The sequence below is a fragment of the Sipha flava genome, unplaced genomic scaffold (genome assembly GCF_003268045.1).
Source record: "Sipha flava isolate LNK unplaced genomic scaffold, YSA_version1 165_pilon_pilon, whole genome shotgun sequence".
NCBI lineage: Eukaryota > Metazoa > Arthropoda > Insecta > Hemiptera > Aphididae > Sipha > Sipha flava.
The window spans coordinates 1,452,583-1,479,604 of NW_020271833.1; the positions used below are offsets into that span (position 1 = coordinate 1,452,583).

Genomic DNA, 27,022 nt, shown 5'->3' on the forward strand with positions numbered 1-27,022 from the left:
CAGAACTTTCAGTCATTGATTATTTATTTCATAATTTGTCCATAGTAACTGTACAAAAGCACAAAAAAAAACTAATTTACTGGTTATTTAAAAAATAATAAGATTTAAACTGCGTGCGTGTATCTTATTCAATATACCGTATGTTACTGAAAATAATCAATTGATTTGAACGTCATGCAGGCACTAATTTGTTTAAAAAAAAAAAAATTATATCTGTATAAAAGGATATAGGTTAAAATGGTTCGGGCATGTCAAACGGAGAGAAGCAACAAGCAAAATTAGAGAAACTATGGATTGGCAACCAAGGGAGAGGCAAAAAAAAACGTTGGATAGATGGGGTAAAACAAGACTTAGAAAGGTTAGAAATTACGAACTGGGAAGAGTTGGTCTAGGATCGCGGAAGTTGGAGAGCATAGACAGAAGTGGCAAAAACTCTTACAGAGTTATGAAGCCACATGATGATACTATAAATATATATACATAACTTCAAAGCCAGATCATAGGCAGTACCAAGGTGGATTCATGAATCATATCAATCTACCTTGTAGTATTCTAAATAAATTTGAACTGCATCTATAATTGATCTATAATTGTAACATCTATCTATATTCTTTATTCAAGTCTTCAAGTTCCTGTACAATTGTTAAGTTAAATAAAAAACAAAAACATTTTTAGCATCAAATTATACTTAAAGTTGTATACATTTAAAATTATTTAAATCCATCATTAGTTAAAATTATTAAAATATATTTTAATACGTGGAACAGAAATCGGGTAACGTGTTCACATTATCTTAAAGTGTGCCCTTTGAATATTAAAAATCACCTTCATGGTCTGGATCCGCCCCTAATAAAATTGAACGTAAGAATTTTAAAAACAACCTAAAAAAGAAGTGTCATCACGGGAATGCGAACATTTCGTTCACGGGTCAACGCAGTACTAGATCAGAGACAGGATGTAAAATGCACACGACCGTGACAGACTTTCGGAGCGCGAAAATTCCGTGCACCGTAACTCCGGTAACGTAAAAACGGACGGACGACCACGACAATATTGTTTTTCGGGTACGGCAACACTGTTCGCGATACCTATTTTTTTTTCCTACTAATTTTTTACCACTTCGTTTTCCGTGTTCTTGCGCGTCCGTGTGTCCGCACCCGCTTGTGTGTGTGTGTGTGTGCGCGTGCGTTTGCGTGTGTGTGCGTGTTTTTTTTTTCCACTGATAATGGCCATCACCATCCTTCCACCGCAGGAGGTGTGCGACAGCGACGAGCAAGTAGTGTCTTCTCTTCGCGTTATCCGTTACGTACGTGCCGTTCCGTTAAATTTGTGTTGAAACGGTCGACCGGCTGATGTGACCCAACAATTCTGAACTGTCGTCCGATCCGCGCGAAAAGCCCGCCGGGGCCGTCTTCCGCGGTGACATTGTTGTGTTCGGCTGCTGCTGCTGTTGCTGCTGCTGGAAAATATGTTGGCCGCGGAAATCTCGCGGCTGCCAGGTCGTCGTGCGGCCTCTGTCGCGTGATCTCGACCTTCCGGTGCCACCCCGTCTCTATTAATTGTCGTCCACGGTAGTTGTTTGGTCGTCTCTTGCTGGACGTACGGACTCGTATCTGGTTATCGGTTTCGTCATGTCAGCCCTGTTTAAGAGAGCCGAACAGCTGAAACGATGGGAAGAGTCGGACACCAACCGAGAGTCCCCTGTACGCAAGAACATCAAGGCTGTCTCATTCCCCATAGACTGCGCCTTCCTGGCTTCTGTGTCATCTGGCGACAAGAACGAGGTGAACAGCCTCCTGTACCTAGCTGCTGACATCAATGCTGCCAATGCTGATGGGCTTACAGCTCTGCATCAGGTAGGAACTGCTGTCTTTCCATTTCAATATATGTTGGTTTGCATTGTGTAGCCATTAGTAGGTGTTTTTAATACTGTGTATTCAAAAATCAAACTTCCCAATACTTCTAATTGTACTCTTCTTACAATATCTGTTTACTTTTTTCACCGATCTAAGGAAAACTAGTTGATTTAAATATTAGGTTGGATACCATATGAATCAGTGTTGCTATGTTTAGAAGTTTCCCTGTGTATCAATCTTGTCACTAATGTTTACTTAATAATTAAAATATGTTGAAACTTTGATAATTGCTAATTAAAATTTGTTCATTAATTAATTAAAAGTTAGGTTATATATTTAATCTGAATTATGCTATTATAACATTGTTAAAATAATGCTTTTACTAAACATTTTTTAAATATATATTATTTTGAAATTTTAATATATTTGTTTTTCATTAAAGTGGAATTTATATAGAATTGTCAATATTGAACTATTTTGATATTTCTTATTTGTTTTTAAATTTGCTATTTGTTATTAATTTATTGTCTTCCATTGGAAATAAATATGTAGCCTAAAAAATTACTCATGAATGGAATATAAATGAGTTTTTCTTTTAAAAATAGGACAATTAACTACTGTCATGACTTGCACAATCAGTCTAAAAGTGTTACCAATAATTGTACAGTCATTTTTGAAAACTGTTAATCAGTATATATTTATTTATGTTTATTAAAATAATCATTACGTTGGCTTAGTTCTGTTTATTTTAAGAGACATATCAGGGCTTAGTAATTATTAGCTATCCATAATACATTTTCTGGTGTGAAATAATATCGATCAACATTTCAAATTCCTCTTTTATCAATAATTATTTAGTATACATTAGTTAATTATTAGGTAATACATTTGATTAAAAACAAAAAAATAAACATTTTCATAAATCTATGTAGCTTAATAATTGTTTAAATATGATGTTTAATTAAAGATTAGTAATTATTAATTCATATATAAAACTTTTTTTATAGTTTTTAGTATTGATTTTATGGTCATAATGTCAAATCATATAATGTATTTATACCTATTTTATTTTAATTCTTATCTGATGTTACTTTGTCCATTTATGGGCACAACATTGACCTACACCTACCTAATTAGATTTTCATTCTTGCTCCATTTGGAAATGTCAAGTAACTTTATACATCACTGAACATGTTTAAACTGTATTATGTAGGTTAAAAAAGGATATTTTAATTTTAATATGACTTAGCTAGATATTAATTAGTGATTTAATTATTTGATAACCAAGCAAAGCTAAAATATGAAATATCTATTGTATAATTTTTATGATTGATTTATCAGTATAATTAATAATAAAAAGTAATATAATTAATTATAGATTAATTTATATTTTTTCTAATTTTATAAATACTTTCAACAATTCACTAAATTATTGTATTTATATTTATAAAATTAAAAAAACAAATAAAATAACAATATTTTGAATGAATAATTAATAGATAAGAAATATTATATGATTTTAAAAAAGCTTCTTACATTTAATATGGTAAATATTAAAAAAATCAAATTTACCAATTAAAACTATAAAGATGTATAAATTAAATAATTACCTGTTTATTCTTGGATTTCATAATCATTTTAGTTTGAAAATGTATTAAATCATTTTTTATGAATAAATATTAATTATTTACCTAACTATAAAAAATCTTTTTATTTTTATAATTTAAATCATTGAAGATACTATTTGTTGTTTACTTGTTTGTTTTTTGTATATATATATATAGTTATTGATAATTCTATATTGTATATGTTTATTTTTATAACCTTTGAATTTTATTTTAGGCTTGTATCGATGATAATCTAGACATGGTTGAATTTTTGGTTGAACATGGTGCTGATGTGAATAGAGGTGATAAAGAAGGATGGACACCATTGCATGCAACAACTTCTTGTGGATTTGTTAGCATTGCAAAGTTAGTAATCACCAGAAATCAAAATATTTTAATAGATTTTTCTATAAAAACTAAAAACTATGGGTTATACATTTATAAGCATTTGTACATGCCAGTGGTTCCCAAACTTTTTTTTGGGTTCACACATCCCTAAAATAAAAAAAAATTTAATCCTGCCTCCCATGAATAAATAAAAAAACATTTTTTTTTTATTATTTTATTAAAAGCAAATTACTGTCAAATTATAAATTAAACTAAAAACACAATGTACAATATAAATATTTGCCTTGCACCTCCCTAGGGAGGTGTGTCACACAGCTTAAGAACCATTGATAAATGCCTATATTTTTTTTAAAAAGCTTGAACCTCTAGATTATTAAATGTGTAAAATATTTGCATTGTAGTTTTTCAATATTCAAATGGCAAATTAACCACTTGCAGGCCATCAGTCATAGTTATTTTTAGACAGCTCTTCACAATCCGATTTAAAAATGGGACTGCTGCTACTGTTAGGTTCAATTCTGTGGTGTGTGTGTAGACTTTGCCAGCTGGCTCAGCAACTATATTTTAAACAGCTTATAATATAGATTTTAGAATTATATTTTAAACAAGAAACTTAATAGGTTAATTTATGAAAATGTCTTGGGTATAAGTGAATTTACTTGTTGGTTTAAACAATTAAGAGTTGATGGCTTGCATTTTTTAAAAAAGAAATAAAAATTGCCCTTAATATTTATTATTAGGACTTGAATTTGTATGCACTTAAATGAAAGTACATTATACTTTTATATTTTCAATGCATTTAAAAATAAGTAATCAAATTAAAAAGAAATTTATGATCTAAGTATATATTGAAAAATAATTTATAATATACATTTAATACTATTTTTACGTTTTTTTTTTTGTGATTTTAAATTTTAAAAAATTGTCAGAAATTCGGTTGAAAAATTGTGTTTGAAAGTAGTGTGTATTTGAATTATATTTATAAGTAAGAATATTGTCTAAAATCTGAAATATTCTTAAAAAAAAATCTGAATAATGCATTGAAATTATTTCATATTAACGATTTTTGTTCACTTTGAATAACTTAATGTTTTAACTGTCTATTAATACTGATACTTTTAATTATTTTTCTACATTCGAATTGTATACTTATAAATTATAATATATGTGTATATTCATTATCTTGTATTAAAAATTAAAATACATTTATTTCTGTTTATCAAGTGTCTATGATTGATTTTCTTAATATCAAAGAAAATTAATAAAAATATACAAATTGTATTATACATCTAATTATTTTTAATAGTATAATTTATACTTTAAAAATATAATAATACTCCAGGCTGAGCATTTATTTAATTTTATATTATTTTTGATTGTTAACCATTTTATAATTTTAATTTTATTATTTTTAATAATTTACAATTGTTAGTATTTTATTAACTACAATGAATTTATTATAGTTATTAAATTTAATTATATAATTATTAATATCAATGATTAGTATTAAGAATTTTTTTTTCAATAGATATTTATTAGAACACGGAGCAGATGTATCTGCAATTAATTGTGATCAAGAATTGGCAATTGATATTGCAGAATCTGATGATATGAGACAACTTTTAGAACAACATTTAAGAGATATTGGTAAATTAAAAAATTGAAAAAAAAAATTAATGTTGCATGTATTATATTTTAAATATATTTGCTTGTAAGGTATTGATTGTGATGAAGCAAGAAATAAAGAAGAAAGATTGATGCTAAAAGATGCAAGGGAATGGATCAATACTGGAAAATTTAAAGACTCTCCTCATCCAACTACTGGAGCAATGGCAATACATGTAGCTTCTGCCAAAGGATATATCAAAGTCTTAGAGTAATAACTTAAAACAATTATTAACATAATAAAGGTAATTTTTAAATTAATTATCTTTTTTTTAGACTCCTTATTCAATCAGGTGCTGATGTTGATTGTCAAGATTACGATGGTTGGACACCATTACATGCAGCATCATATTGGGGTCAAAAAGAAGCTTGTGAAATATTAATTGAAAATTTCTGTGATATGAAAAAGAAAAACTTTGTGGTACTTAATTTTTAACATTTATGTTACCAGCTCTGTTATATTTTATATTTATCATAGGGTCAGACAGCATTTGATGTGTCTGACGAAGAAATGAAAGATTTTCTGGATGAATTAAAGAAAAAACAAGCATCTCAAAATAAAGATGCATCAGATAAAAACTATTTAATAAGTAATAAATTACCGAATTCTCAAAAAAGAAGGTTAGTTATGTAGATGTTTGTGTTTTTTTTTTTTTATGCTTTTTTATTATTTTAAACTGATGATTAGGTTTGTTCTTCTACCTTGTATTTATTTTTTACTGCTTTTTATTATTCTTTGCTTGATTGCATGTTTTTTATGTGTTTTGTTTCTGTATTCCTGTTGGATGCTTTCTTCTGTGTCACAAAATCAATGTAGATCTTCAATCAGCAGGCTATCCGGCAATGATAAATCAACATTGAAGAAAGACAAAGAAATAGTTTTAGATCGAAATCGAGTAATCAAAGAGGAAGAAGATGATATTAAAATTAAGGACGATTCCACAAAAAAACAAAAAGTGGAAATTGAACTTGCACCTATTGAGCAACTTAAAACTGAGAATACTATTGGTAAATATACTTGACATTGTGTTCTTTATTGAAATTTAAATATTTTTAATATTAATAGGAAATGAAACTAAAGAATTTAAACAACCTACTGCTCCATCATCAGACAATAATGAATTAAAGCCTCCTGAGGTTGTTTTACGTAGAACACAAAGTTTTGAGTCTGATGAAAAGTTAGTAGTTTTACAATCAATTTTAAATATTTATTCTAGTGTGGATTATTTTCATAAATATAATCTAAAGCACGTTGTTTTATTTTTAATTTAAATATATTGCATGTTACCTGTGGTAAAAATATATAATAAAAACAATGAAAAAAAAGTCACATTTGAACATAGTGATAGATAAAAATAGATTTTACCATAAATGCACAAGTCAAATTTAGATCGCAATTGAAATAAGCACTAGTGTATTCTATTATTTATTTATTTTTTTTTTTTTAAATAATTAATTAGTTCTGTAGTTTTTGAAGTTTATTTTTCTATTGCTAATTAATTAGACTTAACAATAATTTTTACAACTAAAATTCTATATTTTAATCCCTTAACCATTTAAAGATGAATGCATATCATGCATATCTTAATGCAGTTTCATAGTTTTAAACAGTTATAATTTGTTTCTTACATGTATTTACTTACAAATTAGAGTATTAATAAATTTCTTACGAATAAATAAATGTAAATAAAAAATATCATAATTAAATCGAAAAAAATACATTTTTATATTTTAAATTTATTGTTGCTTATTTTATTTATTTTTTTTTTAAATAATTAACACTTGGTTATATATAGGCTTAGGGACTACTACCACTCGCATACTTTTTTTAATTAATGTTAAATATAGCAGAGTGCAAAATAAATTTGTTTCTCAGTGTCATGATATCTTTTTCACTAAGTATGGACCTGACAAAAAGCTCAATTCAATATTCACAGCTACGTGTAATTTGATTTCATTATAAAATGATCCACATTAAAAAAAATTTGAAATGTATATCTCACATATAATTGATTCATTAAATATAGATTCAGGGGGGGGGGTAATCGCCCCTTCCGCCTCCCCCTAAAATACGCCCCTAACCTGCGATGGATACATTTTATTTTGTGTACTATGTGGTCATTTTTTTTTTTTTTTATGCATATAAATACATATTATTATACAATGATTTTAGAAGCAATTCGCATGCATATTTATGTATTTTATAGAGCTATAAGTCCCTGAGCCTAGTTATATATTTTTTGCCATTTGGTTTTTTTATTTTTATTAGCTATTAGTATTTAATTATGATAGCTCAACATTTACAAATTATACATAATACAACATAATACAACATAATACATTACATTTTAATATATAACAAAGCCAGCATCCAATATAAAGGAAATTATTGATTTAATAGCGATAGTGGATTTTTTGTTGAGTGTGGAGTAGATATTAAGGAAGATATTAAAAGTGTTAAGTATGTTATTTAAAATAAAATGTTTGGTTTGAAGGGCAGGGCAGTCAAATCGAATATGGGATAAGTATATTATCTATATATTTGTTTATTATACATTCCAAACTTGATTATGGTTGCTTCCTTTTTGAGTCAACTTCCTTTTCTAATTGGAAAAAAATTAACAAACTCTAAACCTCATGCATCAGAACCATTATGGGTTACATTAGTTCTACTTCTTGCTCTGCTATGGAAGTTAAATCTACTTGCCCACCATTTAATATCAGATGCCTCTGGCTTGCCGGCAAATTTCTCTCGAAATTATTATCCTATAGTGATCACCTTATTTTTGACATTTATTACTAAATGTATCTTAATTGGCGATATGTTCCTAAATCTGTGCCTGTGTTATCAACTATAGCTCATTCTATGTCAAATTTCCACCAATATATTATTAATTCTACTAAACTCCCTTTTTACGAGCAATCCTACGACTCCCTTATTTTTTCCCCTCAGATTCATTCTAATAATCAGTTTTTAGATCTATCCTCTAACAATTTTAAATCAATGTCTTCTTCCTCGGCCAATTGCCATTTGGTTAATCTTTTATAATTTATTTGTTAACTGCTAAATAAAGAAAATACAGTTTAATGCCTTCAAGTAAATAAATAAAATAATGGTTAAACATTTCAAGGATTAATGTTAATTTAATATATAATATTTATTAATAGTTATATATGATATATATTTGTTTTATGTGAAATATACCCGTACATTATTAATTCTATTAAACCAAATTTTATTTTGAAATAACCAAAATGTTATGATAAACATTTTTTGATATAGTTGGAAATTCATGTTACAGTAACCCAATCTTAATATTTATCAAACATTTATAATGTAAATATATTTAAGTTTCGAGTTTAAATTTAAAATGTGTGAATTAACATTATTTTTATTGTCTTGTTTGCACGCTTGTGTGTTTTATTAAGCAGATTTTATCGACGCTATTGTGAGCTACGTGCTAAAATTAAAGGTAATTTATGGGGAGTTATACATCCTTCACCTTCTACAGCAAGTGCTTCACCTCCTATGAGAACAGCTTCTTTAAAGGAAAAGCCTCTTTCTAGGTAATGTAAATAAAAAACATCAATGTTTTGAGCTTTCAAATAATTAATATATTTATGTACCTAAAAAATGTTATTAAATATTTTTAATGAATTGTGTATGTTTTTAGGCGGAACAAAAGTAATTTTAGAGATGATCAAACCAATTTAGCAACTGCTCAGAGCAGTGTCAATTCAAATGATGCTACACATCCGCCGCAAAATATTCGCAGGTAATTTAATTAAAAAATAAATAAATATATATATTTATTATCATTCTATTAGCTTAGGATTAAAATTATATACAATTTTATTAAAATAGATACTTCTTTAATAATAAATTTAATATTGGTTATACATCTAATGAAATATTATTATATTTCTCGTAAAGGTATTTAATTTAAAATTATGATCATTATTACAATATTCATAGTACTTTATATTTATGAATATTTTTCATTTGAGAAATAATAAAAATTAATAATATTCAATGATATTAAATGTATTGGAGGCTATATTGCACTTGAAGAGAATAGTATTTAAATTTATGGAATGACAACAATTTGATTTACATCTCAAATGAATAAAGATAATATTTTATTAGTATAATATTTCATTAGTAGCATAAAGAAACAAGTATATTTGAAGTATTTTTTTAAAAATATTAGTTGGTATAAAATGTGATTTTGGTAATTTTGTAAATTAGTTTTTCTCAATGACAACATAGAGTAAAACAATATTCGATCTTACACATTTATCAGACATTTATTTTAAATAGCTAATTTGAAAATAATAATTTTTAAACTACAGTAGAGAAAATAAGATGACGTTAAAATTAATAATGGTTGTTCAAACATACATTTTTACATCCTATTATCAAAACATGACAGACAACTTTATACGTTAATTCTATACATAATTTGTATATGGACTTCTGGATCCAATTTTTATTTCAAACCAAGAATTTTAATTTTTAAATGTCTTAAAATTATTTTTATTTAATTGTTTGCCTTATAAATAATTGTGATCAAATACTTGAAGATCAATTATAATATATATAATATTTGAAAAGAATCAATTATCAAACATTAATTTTGATATAGATTGTTTTAGTTTATAAAGCTCCTATTAAAAACAAGTTCTGATTTTTAACTACTCCAAAACTGTATAACATTTATTTTATCATTATATTCTGTTGAATATTTTTAGTTAATTACTTATATTAGATTTCCGAAACTACGAAAATAAACATGTATATTAATTAATTACTTAAAAAGTTTGTATTTTCAGTAAGACCTTGAACTTTAATATTTTATATTACTATTTGGATTTACTGACAAAATTTTTATTGAAACTGGTGTATTTTAAATTCTGAATGAAGCTGATTCATTTTTATTTAATTTTTATTCTTTTAATCATCAATATCATTGAAGTTTTCTATTAAAAATTGTTGTCTAGTTGGTACTTTAGAAGGAGTTATTTTACTTATTTCTCAATAGTTAATCAATAATAGTTATTAATAATTGCCAAATAAATTATAAATACATGCTAAATTTACAGCATACTGGTTTTTGACAAAATACAATTTTTACTCCCATAACTTAAAATATAGTTATTGTAAAGTCTTGAGATTTTCACGGAATGCTTATATTATTGTTAACTTCTAATAGTATAATTTTCAAAAGATTTAGAATTTGTTGAGGTATTTATAGGTGTTTGAAAATGTCATATTTTCTGAGTTTTTTTTTTTTTTGATAAATTTCAAAAAAAATATTTCGATTTGAAATTTTGAAAACCTTATACAAAGTTTTTCATATAAAATTTTTGCTGGTTTACGAAAAAAAAATTAACTTAATTTCAAAACAAATTTTATTAAGATTATACATTTTTGATAAGACAAAAATAATTACTAAAATCTGACTTTGTTGTCATAAAACATAATTTTCATACATATGGATTAGACATTAAATGTAAGATATTACATAAGCTTTTCTTTGAATCTGTAAAATAAATATATCATTATATCATGTGTTTTTTAAAAATGTTAGAAAAATAAATTTTGTCAAAATTGGATACTTCATAGAATTTCAATTATATGATATTTGTTATTTGGTTGTAAAATATTTATTGTAGCAACTTGAAACATTTACTGTCTTTTTATGTTAACATTTTAAAGAAATGTTATAGTTTGTAAAATATTTTTATGACATTTGGGCTGTTTTTTCAAATTTTAATCAATTATGGTTGATAATACAGGGATATAAAAACATGTTAATATAATTTATTTACCTACCTAAATCTTTTATATATATATATATATATATATATATATATAAAAGTTCAACCTACCTTATTAAGAATATTTGGTTCTACATATATATATATATATATATATACACCATATCAACCATCTTTAGAAATATAATATTGGTCCAATCTCTTTTACTCAGGATCATATTTCAAGTGCAATTGTAAATTGGTTTCAAATTTAAAAGACCAGACCATTATCATTCATTAATGCCTATTTTGCACCAAACTGTAGAGTTTTATTTAAAGCTTTATATAAACTCTTATATTATAGTTATTGAATTCTATACTCATTATAATTTAAATATTATTTAAATTTACTCAATGAAAAGTTGAAATTCAGTTGTATTTGTATATGCATTATTATGGTGGAAATAAAACATGTTTAATATTGATAGTGGTGTCAAAGCATTTATCAGTGGTCTACAAATGCAACAGAAACAATCAGAAACAACCCATAAGATAGTACCGGGAAACATCTTTAAAAACTTTTTCAAGTTTGTACTTGAAATAGAAATAGTTTTTTGATTTATTAAATAACATGATTCTGAGAAAACTGCTTATTGACATTTTAAACTACATAGACACTTGGAATTTAGATATAATATATTATTATATTTGATTTAGTTATTAAGACATTCAATAATTTGTTGCTAAAACTAATTTATTTTTCTGTATTATTGATAATAATTTATATTAAATAATATCATATATGTATTACACCATTTCTCTAGCTTTTCCATTTTCGTTTGTGTATAGTGATATTGATTTAAATTTAATAAGGACATTAAAGGTGTTATTCTAAGCATTTTATTGAGTGTAAATTATAAACCTAAAATTAGTATAATTTTTTAAATATAATATTTATTCTTAATCATAGGCATAACTTGGAAATTTATTAGGGGGGCAAAAATATAATTACATATCTAACAAAAAGGGTGTCTGAGGCTAAATGCCGCTTTACTACCTACATATTATTATATAAAATTATTCATTTTCTAACATTATGTTAGATAAGTGAAAATTTAAGATTTAAAAAAAAATGTTATAGTAATAGCTATAATCAGTTGTTTTGTACTTATTATAAAACAAGATATGTTAAATACCAGAGGGGGCATTGCCCCTCCTAATTTTTTCTAGGGGGAAATTGCTCCCTCCCCCCTTGACCCCAAGTTTACGCCTATGATCTTAACATTGAATTCATGTGTAGTTTTGTAAAATATACTAGATTATGAAATGAATTCCAAGATTTATGTATTAATTTTCAAAATGATTTAAGTTTTGTTTTGTAATATTTATATTAACTAATTTGTCTAACAAAATATCATTTGTTTTGTGATTTAGTAATGTGAATTTAATTTAATAATTGTTTACTTAATATTAACAGTTATTCAATTTCTTTTTTTTATTTTTATTATTTTAGAACTGGCTTTATAATATTAAAATAAGTTTTTTTCTTTTATTAGATCATTTGTTCCTCCAGTAAGAGATGATGAGTCAGAAACTCAACGAAAAGCACATGCTAAACGTGTTCGAGAAACTAGACGTTCTACTCAAGGTGTTACATTAGAAGAACTCAAATCTGCTGAACAAATTGTTAAACAAAAAAATCAGGAAACTGGAAAAAAATTGAACAATCAAGTGGAAACAAATAATAATTTTACAAACAATATTGAAACACCACAAGTTAGTTTAATTTATTTATTAAAATTAATTTGTTTCCTATTATTAATTTTTTGTGTAAATTATAGGCAATTTTATATATATATATATATATATAAATATTATTATTTTATCTTTTAAACAGACATAAATAAAATAATCACTTTTCATCATTTAAAATTGGATATAAATATCAAAAAGTATTTCATATTATGTAGGGATATATTATTCAGTTATCTTTATAACTTATTTGAAATAAATGAAATACATATTAATTATAATTTATAATACATTAAATGAAAATAAATATCATAATTAAGTATGATTAGTATTTTTTTTACATTTTTTTGCTCTTTTATATTCTCAATGACAAATTCCTCTTATTAGTTAATAACAGAAATTGTTTGTGTCTCATAAAATATCCTTTACTAGAAGGTTTCACTGTAGTTGCATAAGTTATTGGTACTTAAATACTTAATCGACCTGATATCCTGGCAAGGTAGCATCTACAAGGAGCATATAATTTTATAAGAAAGGGGTGATTACAAAATTGTTGTTTTACCCCTAGTAATACTGTCAGGCCTTTTTTATGTGTGTATATATATATAATTTTTTTAATCTACTCTTATTATTAAAGTATTGGTTTATTTTAAATATGGGTTTTTAATATTTCACAAACATTTTCCTCCTTGTTCATTAAACAACTAAGTACCTTTATTCATAAATTTATAAGAAAAGAAGAACAATTTATTTTTACTTATATTTTATTATAACTCAATAAATATAAACATCTAATAAAAAAAAAAAAAATGAATATTATAGATGATATACATTTAAGAATTAAATATATTTTCAAATTTTCTAAAAATGGTATACTCATACACACATTAATTTAATATTTATACCATTTGAAACTTTTTATTCGTATGTAATGAGTTTTTTTATATTGGATGCTTATGCCTTTGTAAGTAAGCTAACAGAAATAAACACATATATAAATGTGTAGTGTGTTATTATTGCTGAATGTGTTTATAATATTTTAGTATAATTAACTTTTATTCATAAAATAATTTAAAACCCTTAATAGTATACTTGGCAATCTTTAATTTATTATTCTGGTTGTCTAAACTGTATACAATAAACTAAACTTAATAGATTATACTGATGAGTTATCAGATTCATAATATTATTTGTGTATTCAATTATAGATTATTTTTAAAATAATTAGGTGTTGTGGCGATTTTATTACAATAAAAATCAAACTTACTATAATAATATGATTAGAAATATTTTATATGTTATCGTGGTAATATATTAAAAGTGTATTTATTTATTTTTCAGTACTAAACAAAATACATTTTTTTTTACGTTTAATAAATCATTTATAAAATAAAAAATTCTTGACCTATGTAATTATCACAGTTTCTCTTACAACTGTAATAAGGAGTGATAGTATTGTAAGATTTCTTGTTATTGTGGTATTGCTATTTAATCTATCTATAGATATTCTATTTTTTCATAATATTTAAATTAATTATGTTTTAATTTTGGTTTATTGTTTTATGAATAAATCTATTTTCATTTAAAGTACTCTTCTCGTCACTTTTATTAAGTCTACAGTTTTTTTTTTCGTCGATAACAGACATTTAAATTAAAAATATTTGTTTATTTTTTTTCTTTTCTAAAATAATTTATTTATAGAACCATGTACATTATAAGTACTAAAGTTACAGTTGTATATATTATCGGTTATTTATTTAATATAATTTTGTTAAGAAGTTAATTCTTTAAATACCTAATTTTTTCTCTTAATTTTAAATTTATTTTTACTAAAAATTAATTGCTGTTAAACCTTATGCATTTATAGATAACTGATTTATTTTGTGCAAAAATAAAAGTTTTGAAGGTTTGCCAAAATATTGAAAGTTTTGAATTTCAATATAATTATGACCCATTTTTGTTACAAATAGAAATATGTTGAACATCTACAATGTTAATTATAGAATCATATAAAATTGTTCATTCAGATCTAATTATTTTAACCCACAATAGGTAGGTAAAATAAGAGAATTCTAAATATAAATGGTATGTATCACTATGTTATATTATACTAAATATAGATAATTTCATTTAAAACACTGATTTTTATGAGTATATTTATATTTAAGGATGTTATTATTTTGTTGAGAAAAGTCGATAAAAAAAATATAGTATAATTTTTTTTTTTTTTTTTTTTAATGAAAAATTTCAAAATTTGTGTTTTATTAATTTGATAAATATTAATTAGGTATATTAACTATTATATCTTATGCAATCGAAAGACCATAATATTCACAATTTACGTATATCTCACTGGTATCATAAGTTTTCCATTATAAAAGTATAGACTAATATAATATATATATATTCAAATAAATACAAATTATTAAAATGTACTTAATTAAATATTAATTTATGATCAAAAGATTTATGTTATATTTATGTTAAAATATATAATACATTAAATATAATTTAAAATAAAAATATTTTTATTATTATTACTTTTATCATTTACTTTTATAATTAAAACAATAAATTGATCGCTTGATTAACATTATTTTATTATTTTTACCATGTGCATTTAGAGTTTAATTTAGTTAATGTTATCATACAATTGATTGGAGATCATGTAAATTATGGTAGATTACTTATGATACCATTATATTTTTAATTTAATTTGAATAAAATGCATATCAAGTCTACTTTATTTATCATACAGCTATTAAAAAATATACACATACTTATTTATCTATACATTTGTTTTAAAGTATTTTTTATCTTTTTTTGTATTTTCTTTATCTAATTTATTATTTCAAAAATATGTTTAATCAAACATCAATTAATAATTAAAAGTAATACTTAAAATTCTATAATATAGCCTTTATAAACTTTTATTTTTAATTATAAAATTTAAATAATCATAAAATAATAAAAAAATTAAATAAAAATTTAAAATTATCAAATGGTTAATACTGACAAATTAATATATGAAAAAATGTACATGTAATTTATGTATAGAAATAATTTAATTAATAAATATAAGCTTAGCCTAGTGTATTATTGTATTTTTAAAGTATGGTTGAGTTTAAATTAAAAATGTATTTATATTTATACAAAGTCAATAAAAATCACAACTCTAGAGTCCCTCTCTAGACTTAGTATATACCTGACAATGAATTTCATAAATCTAAACTGGACGACTTAATAAATTTAATATTACTCCATGCTTTTATTTATTTATTTCTATGTATAAATTATTTGTTTATTTATTTATGAATTAAAAATCAATAATAATTATATCCCATAAATGAGTCTGATCTACCCTACTTCTTTCCCTTGGAATCTTTTCAAAACCATTGATGAATTAAAATTTATAAAAACCATATATAAATATGACTTAATCAATTCCATTTTTAATTTGATATGTACATATTTATCAAAGTATTATAGTAAATTCTATATACATTATAATAACTATTATAAAATATTTCATTAAAATGTGTGTATACATTTGTGTTAGGTACATTTAAGTATATTAAAGTTATGACAATATTCATATTAATGACTTTAAGAAGTTCTATTTTTATTTAAACATTTTATATATGTATAATTAAAATGTTGAGTTTCTTTATCTTTTCTTTTAAAAATCAAAACCATGTATATGATTTGAAATGATTTAATGACATTTAATGAAAGTAAACTTTTATATAGATAGTTAGGTATTGAAAGATAAATGTATATTTAATATTTGTAAACAAAAAAAATTATTACTCTTATTATATTTTAATTTTAACATATATGTATATTATTAAGAAAAAATGTCAATGTCGAGGACTAAGATTCCAAGTCTCATTCTATGAAAAAAACCTCCAGGTATTTTTCTAGTAGGAGTCCATGATTTTAAGAAATTAAAAGAAAAGTTTCTCATGCTTTATAAAAATCCAAAACTTTTTCTACCATTTTTATGTCATCCATGATTTTGAACATCTTACAATTAACTGACTTACTTCTATATACATTTTTTTATGCTTTGGATTGAATTTGATAATGTCTTATAAATTATAAGGACGTATGTACCTACAATGGGACCACTAGAGCCGTACCAGAATTATAAAAAAATCTTGTTGCTTTTCCTAATAAAAACTTTTATCAGAATATCATTTTAGTATCAAATAATAACCAAAAAGTTAAACTTAGATATGAAAATATTGTATTTTTATTTTGATCAATAGTTGCTAGATCCTTTACGTTTATACGAAATTATTATCTAGTTTAATAATTTGTCAGGCTAAAACAGAGGAACATGTAACTGTTACGGCTACGATTACTCCATTGTCCCGAAATATTCCGTCTAATATGCCAGATAGCTGTTTGGAACGGAGGCCGTCTTGGAGACTTAGGGTTGAAAACGGCAGCAAGGTTTGTTGACATTACTGTGTGGAGGAATTAACAAACTTGTTAGAATTATATTAGTTTTGTGTTGATTGAAAAAGCTTTAGAGTTTAATTGATTTGGGTTTTTTTTTTAATAGTGTACCTATGTGTTTTGCATTTATTTATATGGCATTGTAATTTTTAGTTACATCCGAGTTATACGTATTTTTATTTTTGCAGTTTTTACTTGAAGATGCTCGGTCAAATGAAACAGTTCCAAAGACTCCGATTAAGTCACACATTCCGTCATCTCTTGACGTAAACGCAGATACTACAGTTACGTTACCATTGAGGCGTCCTTCACCTAAAGAAATCGACGATAAAGGTGAATGGCTTGTTGAGATAACTTAGATATTCTTATCCAAATTACCCTTATAATTGACGTCATTGGTATTTTTAATTAAAATATGAATTCTGGCCAATATCCAACATATTATTTTCTAGCATTGTATTTACTTAAAATGCATTCCGTCGTATGCAATAAATATAGTATATTATTAAATGTCAATGAAAAACCATATTTATTATCTTCCCAATGAATATATTACAAGAAATAACGCTTAAAATAAGTTTCTAATTTTATGTGATTTTCTTTCAAAAAATAGATCAAGATAAAGAAAACGAGTTTCGTAATCATCAGGCGACTCAGGCAGTTATACAAAGAAGGAAGAGGCCAAAGCGGAGATCTACTGGAGTGGTCCATGTTGATTTAGACGAAATCGATCCGGACAGGCAAGATACCTCTTCTTGTGGTGGCACCGATGATAGTGTCGGAGAGGTAAGTTAGTTATGCATGTTGTGTACCGTATTGTAGCCTGTTAACATCTGGGCCATGAATATTACTGCAGTCTTATTATAAATAAAGTGTGTTTTTCGTGTCAGTGTCGTAAACTTTTAACATTCACGTTGGCCATGATGGTGAATATGGAACGATTTTAATGAAGTACAAAAAAATAATATGTAAAAAAAAATTGGGGGTTTTCCAACTATTGTTTTTGGGTATACGGTGAAAAGTTTGACTAATGAATAATGTGTTTGATATTTTTGGCAACTTTCAGTTTTCCTTCAATCATTTATCTAGAACAGCTACGATAGTCTCCTTAGCATGTCAAACAACGCCTTCTCTATTGCATATGCATGCAATTCTATTTTCGATTCAACGTTCTCCGTTGTAAAATTCTATTTTTATTTCAAAGTTGGCTTCCGTTAAATTAAAATCGTATTAAACAAATTAAAAACAATACGAGTGATTTTTAAAATAAAAGTTTTTATTACGCTTTCTATTGCTCCCCTCACACACACGTGTGTTGATACTTCACTCTGTCCCAAAACACCATCTATCATTGGTCCACGTGTATGTGTGTGTTTGTGTTCGGCGGCGTTGGCCGTCCGCCGTAAATGTCCACAACAATATAATAGTGTACAAGACGCTTAGAGACGCACACACTGCTTAAAGCTCGTTTTGAGGACGTTTCACTGCACCAAAAATAGATCACGGCCTCTACGACAACAGCGATATTTGCGCGCTCGCAACACGTTAGCTTCGGCCTTAGTTTCCGCGCTGCACTTCAGTTCTTGCTTCAGTACGTGGTACGCCGCTCCTACGATATTTATCACATCAAAATAGTTGTGTTTGCATTACAATTTTATCTTAACCGTGCGCGCACTAACGCCGTCTCGCCACGGCTCACTCCCCATGTCGACATCTCCTTACAACAATAGTAACATCCGAATGTCCCGACCGTCGTCTTCCTCGTCGTACGCCAGGCCCCGAAGTGTTTACAGCTCGCCGGCCCGGTCCGGTTCCTCCTCCCTGTACTCGTCGCTCGGCCTGTCCACCCCCTCGTCCTATCTCAACACATCGTCCTACTCGTCCAGCATTCCCTCTTACTCCACGTCCACCTACGGTGGCACCGCTTCCGGGTACGGTGGACTGACCATCACCCCATCGTCATCGTCGCCCAGTTTTTCCTCGTACACCGCCCGGACCAATTCCCCGTCCACGTCGTCGTCCCGTCATCAAGCCCATGGTTCCCCGTCGTCCCGCCACCAAACGCACGGTTCCCACAAACGGAGTTACTACCAAAGTCCTTTGTCCAGATTCGACTCTTCCAACTCTTTGGCGTCCAGCAAGAGTTACGGATCCGAGGGATACGGGGTAAGCAACCATTGCGACCGCGTGAAGCTTTCATACGGCGTATTATGATGTGGTATTCTATTAACGTCTTAATAGATCCCGTGGCATTATTATTCATATTTTAAATCACTTTTTTTAAGGAGGGGACTTGCAGGACTTACTCCTCGTATTCATATATACTCATTGGTCTTGAACTCAAAGCAATAATTATTATTTTTAAATTTATTTAATTATTTTTATATAATAAATGTTATTTATTATATTCACTAGTAAAGATAAGTATTATTCAAATACTATTTTAAACACACTTAGAAAGTGTATCTATATTTGAGATGTTAAAGATAAATCCTATGGTTGGCCTTGATTATTGTTAAGTAAATCATTTATATCATGCGAACAAGTGGTTTTAATTACATTGTTCCCATTTAATACGTAATATTCAATATTTTTTATTCTATTTGGATTTAGAGCGGTGGAGACACTAAAACAAGTCCATCATCCCGGCTCTTTTCATTATCATCATCTCAAGACAGTAAACCCAGCAGTGTTGCAAATTCTCCCAGTCCGTGCTCAGAAAATGGAGAAATTGATTATAAAGCTGTAAGTTTTCTTGACTTTTTAATTTAATCATTTTAGTAGTTAACTGCAAATTATTTATTTATTTTTTTGTTTAGTTATATGAAGAAGTAGTCATAGACAATGAAAGGTTAAGGCGACAGTTACAAAAGACTGAAGAAGACCTATTAGAATCCAGGATTACTATAGAAAAACTATCAACCAATGTAAAACACTAATCTTATTAACTATATTATTCATACTCTAATTTGGTTCATAATTTCATAGGCCGGAAAAAGCATTTTGTCAGAAACTGAAAAACGGGAAAGGCGAGCTATGGAGAGAAAACTGTCTGAAATGGAGGAAGAACTCAAGGTAGTTTTTATTTTTATTCTGGGGTTCTAAAAGTAAATGGATAAGCTGTGGAACAAATATAAATAGACTATTTTCAATGTTGCTTTAAATACTAGAATATTTAGAGCTTATACTTGAGTTTATGTTCTATAGCAATTGCAAAAATTGAAAGCAGAAAATGAACGGCTCCGAACTGAGAACAGAGCCCTTACAAGAGTCGTTTCTAAACTTACTCATACCTGATATTGTGAAAACTTCTATTTTTTTTATGTATGTAGTTAATATGTGACCTTGGACTGTAATGTATGGCATTTTGTTGCAAAGTGTGTTGTTTTTATTTGAATTCCCATTTCAGTTGGTCAACTAATCGATTGAGTTTTTTTTTTTTTTTTTTTTTTTTTGTCGAAAACCAAATCTAAAATGTTGTATACAGATTTTTTTTAGCTTCTTTAATGATTATATTTGATAATGCAAACTTATAATATTTTTCATAATATTCTAATACTTGATTTTTTTTTTATTATTTTGTGTTTTAATAATATTTTTAAATTATAGAGTGAATAATATCAATTTTTACAGTGGATAATTAATAAAAATTCAGATAAATTTATTATTTAAAAATATTTTATTGAATCGAAACATTTTGGTAATACATTTTTGAAGAATTTTCAAAGGCAATGATGTGTTATCATATGTTATAAAAAACAAAAAAAAATGTTTGGTATGGAGTATTATTATATTTGTAAAGTACAACCGGTTTTAAATTAAAAATTTAACGTCAGGTATATATGTTATAATACCAATAAAATACAATAAAATCATGACTATATACCTTATAATGAATTTTAATTCAAAATTGCTTATACTTTACAAATATAATAATACTTCAGGCTAAGTATTTATTTTTTTATTTCTATATATAAATGATTTGTTTATTTATGTATTTATGAGTATTAACCATTTAATATTTTTTTAATTTTATTACATATGTTATTGTTTACTTACAATATTACTAAAAATTAATTGCTTTCCATTAAAACTTTTTTTCTAACAATTACTGTAATCTTACTATTTCCATTACAATATTTGTAAAATTTAATTTTGACTGATTTAGTATTTTGTTCAAGTAATGGAAACTTTCCAGGCAAAACATTTGCCCAATCTGCTATTTAAAAGTTTTAAGTGCTAGTTTTGCATTAATATATTTTTCAAGTGTACCACATTTGCTTATTTCTTCAGCTCTTATGCTGTAATGTGGAAAGCTTGCTTTATTGAATAAACTTATTTTGTTTACAGTTTTTTATTTATAGCTAATATATTTATTATGTTTACAGCAAATGGAGCAGTTACGCCAAGAAAATCAGAGGTTAAAAGATGAAAATGGTGCTTTGATAAGAGTAATAAGTAAACTTTCAAAATAGTGATAACTTGTTTTTAGACTACAATTAATTTTAAATACCTACAAAAATAACAGCTTTTATTCGTACATAAATATATATACACATGTATGTATATATGTATTATTATATATTTATATAGCATTCAGTATTAATTCATTTTAACTAGAAGCATTTATATATATTTATATATATTAATTTCTATATTTAATTTAATTTTTAATATATTGGTTTTTTTGTATTTGTCAATCAAACAGATCTGATATATATTTTGTATTGACTATGTAAACATATTGGAAAGAAAATAGTGATTTTTTAAGCAATTAACCTAAATTTCATAAATTTCTATATAGAATAAATATTTTTTAAATTATACAAATATAAATTAAACAAAATGTTTAATGTATATATTACGTACCATATATTTCCTCGTGTATACTATTTTATATAATTATATTGTATTTTGTTGTTTTGTTGTATGCGGATGTTTATTTTGGTATATTATGAAAATTAAAACAAATCAACCGCATTTAAATATGTTAAAATATTTTTACTTGTATTATTTATTCCTACTAAAATATTCCACTGTTCACTTAATTTACTTATACATACATATTTGTAGAAATTTAATATTAAAAACTTATGATTTTTAATATTATGTTATATATTTTCAGTTTTATTTGAAAATGTTCAGTCTACAGTTAAATTAAAATTTATAATTATAGCTATCGTTCATTTTGACACCACTGAGTTATGCATGAAAAAAGCATTTTAACTCGTTTTACAGTAAGCTTATAATTACAAAGCTTAACTTACTCAATTTTACTAATATACAAGGTTTATTAATGTAAATCATATACAAGTGAAGAAACTCTTATAAAAATATAATTATTTACTTTCTATTTATACAATCAAATTTTTTTCAACAACATAAAAATATCACAAATTACTTTCAGAAAAAAAATATATTTACCTATTAAAAATACAATATTTAATATTTTAAATTGTGTTCCTAAACATTAATCTAATTACTGCAACACCAACGTGATGAACCCTCAGTTGATGGAACATCTTCATCATCGATTATTATTGTTCTTCTTGTGCTTCCAGACCGATTTAATGAGACCAAATGATCAGCCTTTTGTTTATCAGCCTTTTCAATCATCAAATAACACAAGTTCAAAAATATTTCTTCAATTCCAGAATTTATTTTGGCAGATGTATGAAAGTGTACAGCACCAACTGAGCGTGCATAACTAAATGTACAATATTAAATTACTAAATTTTGTCAAGCCAATAAAATATTTACAAGTATTACTTTTCTGCATCTTCAACTGAAACCGTACGATCTTTTTCTAAATCAATTTTATTTCCAGCTATAACTAAACAAATTTCACTTCCCAACATCTTCTTCAATTCTTTAATCCAATTTTTTACCTGAAAAATTGTACAAACTTTAACAACTCTTAAATTAATTTCTAATTAAATTTTAATGAAATTACTAATTGTGTATACTTTTTAAATCAAACTAAATTTGACCATATATTTCATACACTAAATGCATTATGAAATTTCTTTCAATGTGTTTTGTTACATCTGGTCTGAGAATTAAATTAATTATTTATCTCAGCCTAGAATAACATGTAATCTTGTGTGTATGGTAAAAGGTTAAATGAATACATAAGGAAATTATGTATAATGTAGGATAGTTTTAAAATATATTTGTTGATTTTCTTTTAACAATAGTGGCCAATTTTTAAATTAAAATGCTATAAATAGCATCAAATATACTGTATAAATATTCATATATTTTGTTTTAATCATTCCAACTATATCAATTAAATATACATAATAAAATAGACTTAAAGTAAAGTGGTGATTCTATCATAGGCGCAATTTGGGGGGGGGAGGCTTGGGTGTGCTTAGCAAGTGAAATTACCACCCCCAAATCTGTTCATGTTAATTTACTTTTAAATATTAATTTCTCATTATGTATAGAAAAATAGAGTTTTTATTATATATATATATATATATATATATATATATATATATATATATAAATTTATTATTTAAATAATGGTGATGGAAGTTCGTCCTTTATCTCTTTGGTCCTCAAACTGGATAATAGTAATAGGTTGGGATGTCAGATTTTGAAATCCCTAAACCTAAACCTATCGAATAACTTTTTTTTATTTTGATATAAAAACAAAATAATTATATAATTTTGTAATTTAAATATTTATTGACTAATACAAAAATACATTATTATTGTATATAATCATACCGATTAGATTACCATATTATATAATTATATAATACACTCTATTATTCAATGTTTTATTATTAAATAATATAATATTAAATGTTATTTTCTGTCAGTTTCTATTAACTGGGATAATCTGAATGATCGGCCGAGACACTGGGACAAGTGGCAAGACTAGTAGTAAATATACTGAATTTTAAAGAAATGATAAATAATTTTTTTATCAAAACGGTTTTGAGCAAGGGTTTAGTATAAAAACCAACAATTTATAAGTATATTTTATCATTTTTAGTCTTATTATCGATAGTTTCTTTTTTTATCAACCTGTTTAACAATTTACTGTCTGACGAAGAAAATTATTTATTTTTTAACCAAATATTTATTATTCAAGGTTTCATAATGATTGGATGGACTAAATTTTTTTGATAAACATTTAATCCTAAAAATTAATATAAAAAGAGTAAAATCTGTAAAAATCATAGGCATAAAAATTTACACTTATGAAATAAATTTCAGACTAACGATTTTTTTAAAAAATTTTCAGTATCTATAAATAAGTAAGTACTCGTATATGAGTTAAGTAATATTAAATTTTCACTTAATATCCAAAAATAAAAATGTTATTACATAAAGACTTATAAAAATTAGGTATTTTTACAGTTCTATAATTAAATTAAATAAATGCGCTTTTTTAAAATTTTATCAAATACGAAAAAAATCTTTGCTATAGGGTAAGAGTTTCAAATTTCTAGTCACATTACTTTTGGAATTATGACTAAATAACTAAAATCTGAAAGGTGAAAGTCTTATTTACAGTATAATTTTACCGCTTCAGGACAGTTTTTTCCTTACGTCTGAAAAAACTATTAATTTAAAAATATTATAAAAAATTACCTATCTAAAGTACTACCACATGTCAATTTAAAATCTTAAGTTCCTAGAAAAAACTTTTAGACTAGTATTTCTATCCGAAAAATTGTTAAAAAAATAAAATACAAACATCATTATATTACCATAATATTCTTACCGAATCGCTTCACTCAGAATCTAAATGTAATCATATAATGAAACGTTTGTGTTTACAGACAGGTAATTCATTGTACGCGCAATAAAAATAAAAAATCAAAGTGAACAATTTAAATTTAGAAATATTCAAATATTTACCAAATATTTTAGTAACTGTTGAATTGTATGGGTTGCCGGTGTCTATAACCATTAAGGAACATGAAAGAGATAGAAGGGCTTCAGCACTCCCAGTTTTTTCATTGAAATTGCGCCCTTGGATTCTATACAAAATATTATGCTTATGCACACAATGTCACTGTTCTATCTAAAGATCATGGTTTTTTTTTGTTACTATGTTCTAGTTAATTTTAGTATATTGTTTAATAAAAATAAGAAATATGAAAAACCAAATTTGTGTATTTTCTGCTTTTCAAACCTGCTTAATCACTGTTTTATAAAATAAGTTAATACATTTAGTAATATACCCTGAGCTTCTATTTTGCTTAAAAATCAAAATACATGCATATAAACTAGTAATTTAAGGCCGATTTGGCATGTAAGAGTTAAAACCTTTCAAATGATATTATTCCTGTACTTTTACAAACATTTCAATCCAGATATCTGAATATATTGCAATATTTTCAAGTTTTATTGAGCTAACATATTAATTTTACTCAACTAGTAATAACTAAGAAATAAACAATAGGGGAAAAGTTACTTTTTGAAAAGAATCTTCATCAGTTATATCATAAACAAGTATTGCACCATTAGACATCCGGTAATAGATGGGTCCCAAGGCGTGAAACCGTTCTTGGCCAGCCGTATCCCATATAGCCAAGTTTATTCTGCGTCCGTTGAGATTGAGTTTCTTTTTGACAAAAGACGCCTGCAACAATAGACTAACTATAGAAATTAAAAATGACACACCACAGTTACACAAATGGACGCTGCTGGCCTACCTGTAAGGTGCTGACGTGCTTGTCGTTGAACTTATCTTCGGTGTACCGGAGCACCAACGATGTTTTGCCGACACAACCCTCGCCCAAAAGGACCACTTTGAAATTCTGAGACGACGACCTACCGGTCGCGGACGGGTTGTCCGCCATCGTATCGTCGTCCATCGCGGGCGTTGTCGTCGTTACTATCAGATACGTGGGTTACATTTGAGCGATCCAGAGGACACGCAAGCCATGTAGACGTTTCCCCGATGACGGCGGAGGAGGTGGTGATGGTGACGATGGTGCTCGCGTCCGTTACGCGTACACTACTACGGGTTCGGTTGTCGTTGTTTGTGTCGCGCAGTTTACGTAACGTCGGATGCGATGCGGTGGGTGGCCGTGCACCTCGGTTGTTGTCGCTACGGTTTGCGGTGGGCGATACGACGTAATGCACGGGGCGCTTATCGATGATCATATGCGCGCGCGAGCGGGCGCCCGTCCGTTATCAGCCGACGGACGGTTATCACACTCGCACCTGCTGTCCACCGGTTGTTCGCACAGAAATGTTTAAACGCAGGAATGCACCGCCGCTCGTACGCATACGCCTACGGTGCACCCACCTTTTTTTTTTTTTTATAAAAATCGATAAGAATTTAATATTTTTAACAAACAATTGATCATCGGACTACTGAAAACTGAAGTGTTCTTCAATATTATTGTTTTTTTTTTTTTTTTAAAAAGCTTCAATTATATATTATTCATACCTCTAATAAGTAAATTTAGTAAATTTAACACAGGTCGATATTTAATTTATTAACGATTTTTTTCCAGAATGTCATAGTAGGTATGTATAATTTAAACAATTTATATCGCAGTGAAAAAGTAGTCGTTGATACATACTTATAATATTTTT

At 26.5% G+C, this 27,022-nt stretch overlaps 2 protein-coding genes across 8 annotated transcripts; one reads left to right on the plus strand and one right to left on the minus strand.

Moving 5' to 3' along the window:
• Window positions 1-1,133: 1,133 nt before the first annotated feature.
• LOC112679617 (protein phosphatase 1 regulatory subunit 12A) lies at window positions 1,134-22,014 on the plus strand. 7 transcript variants are annotated; one of them, XM_025549491.1, is made up of 20 exons: window positions 1,134-1,856; window positions 3,699-3,829; window positions 5,340-5,458; window positions 5,528-5,687; window positions 5,753-5,897; window positions 5,955-6,097; window positions 6,294-6,484; window positions 6,543-6,654; window positions 8,909-9,043; window positions 9,151-9,252; window positions 11,725-11,823; window positions 12,793-13,012; window positions 17,315-17,446; window positions 17,641-17,785; window positions 18,066-18,238; window positions 20,066-20,197; window positions 20,272-20,379; window positions 20,441-20,527; window positions 20,660-20,776; window positions 21,841-21,923. In XM_025549491.1, exons 1-19 carry the CDS (start codon window positions 1,632-1,634, stop codon window positions 20,747-20,749), a joined length of 2,649 nt encoding a protein of 882 aa, XP_025405276.1. In that variant the 5' UTR covers window positions 1,134-1,631; the 3' UTR covers window positions 20,750-20,776; window positions 21,841-21,923. The 7 variants fall into 7 exon arrangements, with proteins under 7 accessions (XP_025405276.1, XP_025405279.1, XP_025405277.1 ...); XM_025549494.1 differs by having other exon boundaries at window positions 6,309-6,484; XM_025549493.1 differs by having other exon boundaries at window positions 1,135-1,856; window positions 6,306-6,484.
• Window positions 22,015-22,853: 839 nt separating this feature from the next.
• Window positions 22,854-26,717, minus strand: LOC112679654 (ras-related protein Rab-21). Its single transcript, XM_025549544.1, has 4 exons — window positions 26,131-26,717; window positions 25,890-26,057; window positions 23,222-23,340; window positions 22,854-23,159 (listed from the first exon to the last, which is right to left on the minus strand). Exons 1-4 carry the CDS (start codon window positions 26,290-26,292, stop codon window positions 22,928-22,930), a joined length of 681 nt encoding a protein of 226 aa, XP_025405329.1. The 5' UTR covers window positions 26,293-26,717; the 3' UTR covers window positions 22,854-22,927.
• Window positions 26,718-27,022: the final 305 nt, after the last annotated feature.

What these genes read in the sequence shown, in the direction of transcription:
- LOC112679654 (XM_025549544.1), bottom strand. Translation starts at nt 26,292, where the DNA reads ATGGACGACGATACGATGGCGGACAACCCGTCCGCGACCGGTAGGTCG. An exon ending in AGCACGTCAGCACCTTACAG is followed by an intron (nt 26,058 to 26,130) that starts GTAGGCCAGCAG and finishes CTATTGTTGCAG; the next exon opens with GCGTCTTTTGTCAAAAAGAA. An exon ending in ATGAAGATTCTTTTCAAAAA is followed by an intron (nt 23,341 to 25,889) that starts GTAACTTTTCCC and finishes ACAATTTTTCAG; the next exon opens with GTAAAAAATTGGATTAAAGA.
- LOC112679617 (XM_025549491.1), top strand. Translation starts at nt 1,632, where the DNA reads ATGTCAGCCCTGTTTAAGAGAGCCGAACAGCTGAAACGATGGGAAGAG. An exon ending in GGATATATCAAAGTCTTAGA is followed by an intron (nt 5,688 to 5,752) that starts GTAATAACTTAA and finishes TCTTTTTTTTAG; the next exon opens with ACTCCTTATTCAATCAGGTG. An exon ending in TAGAAAAACTATCAACCAAT is followed by an intron (nt 20,380 to 20,440) that starts GTAAAACACTAA and finishes ATAATTTCATAG; the next exon opens with GCCGGAAAAAGCATTTTGTC.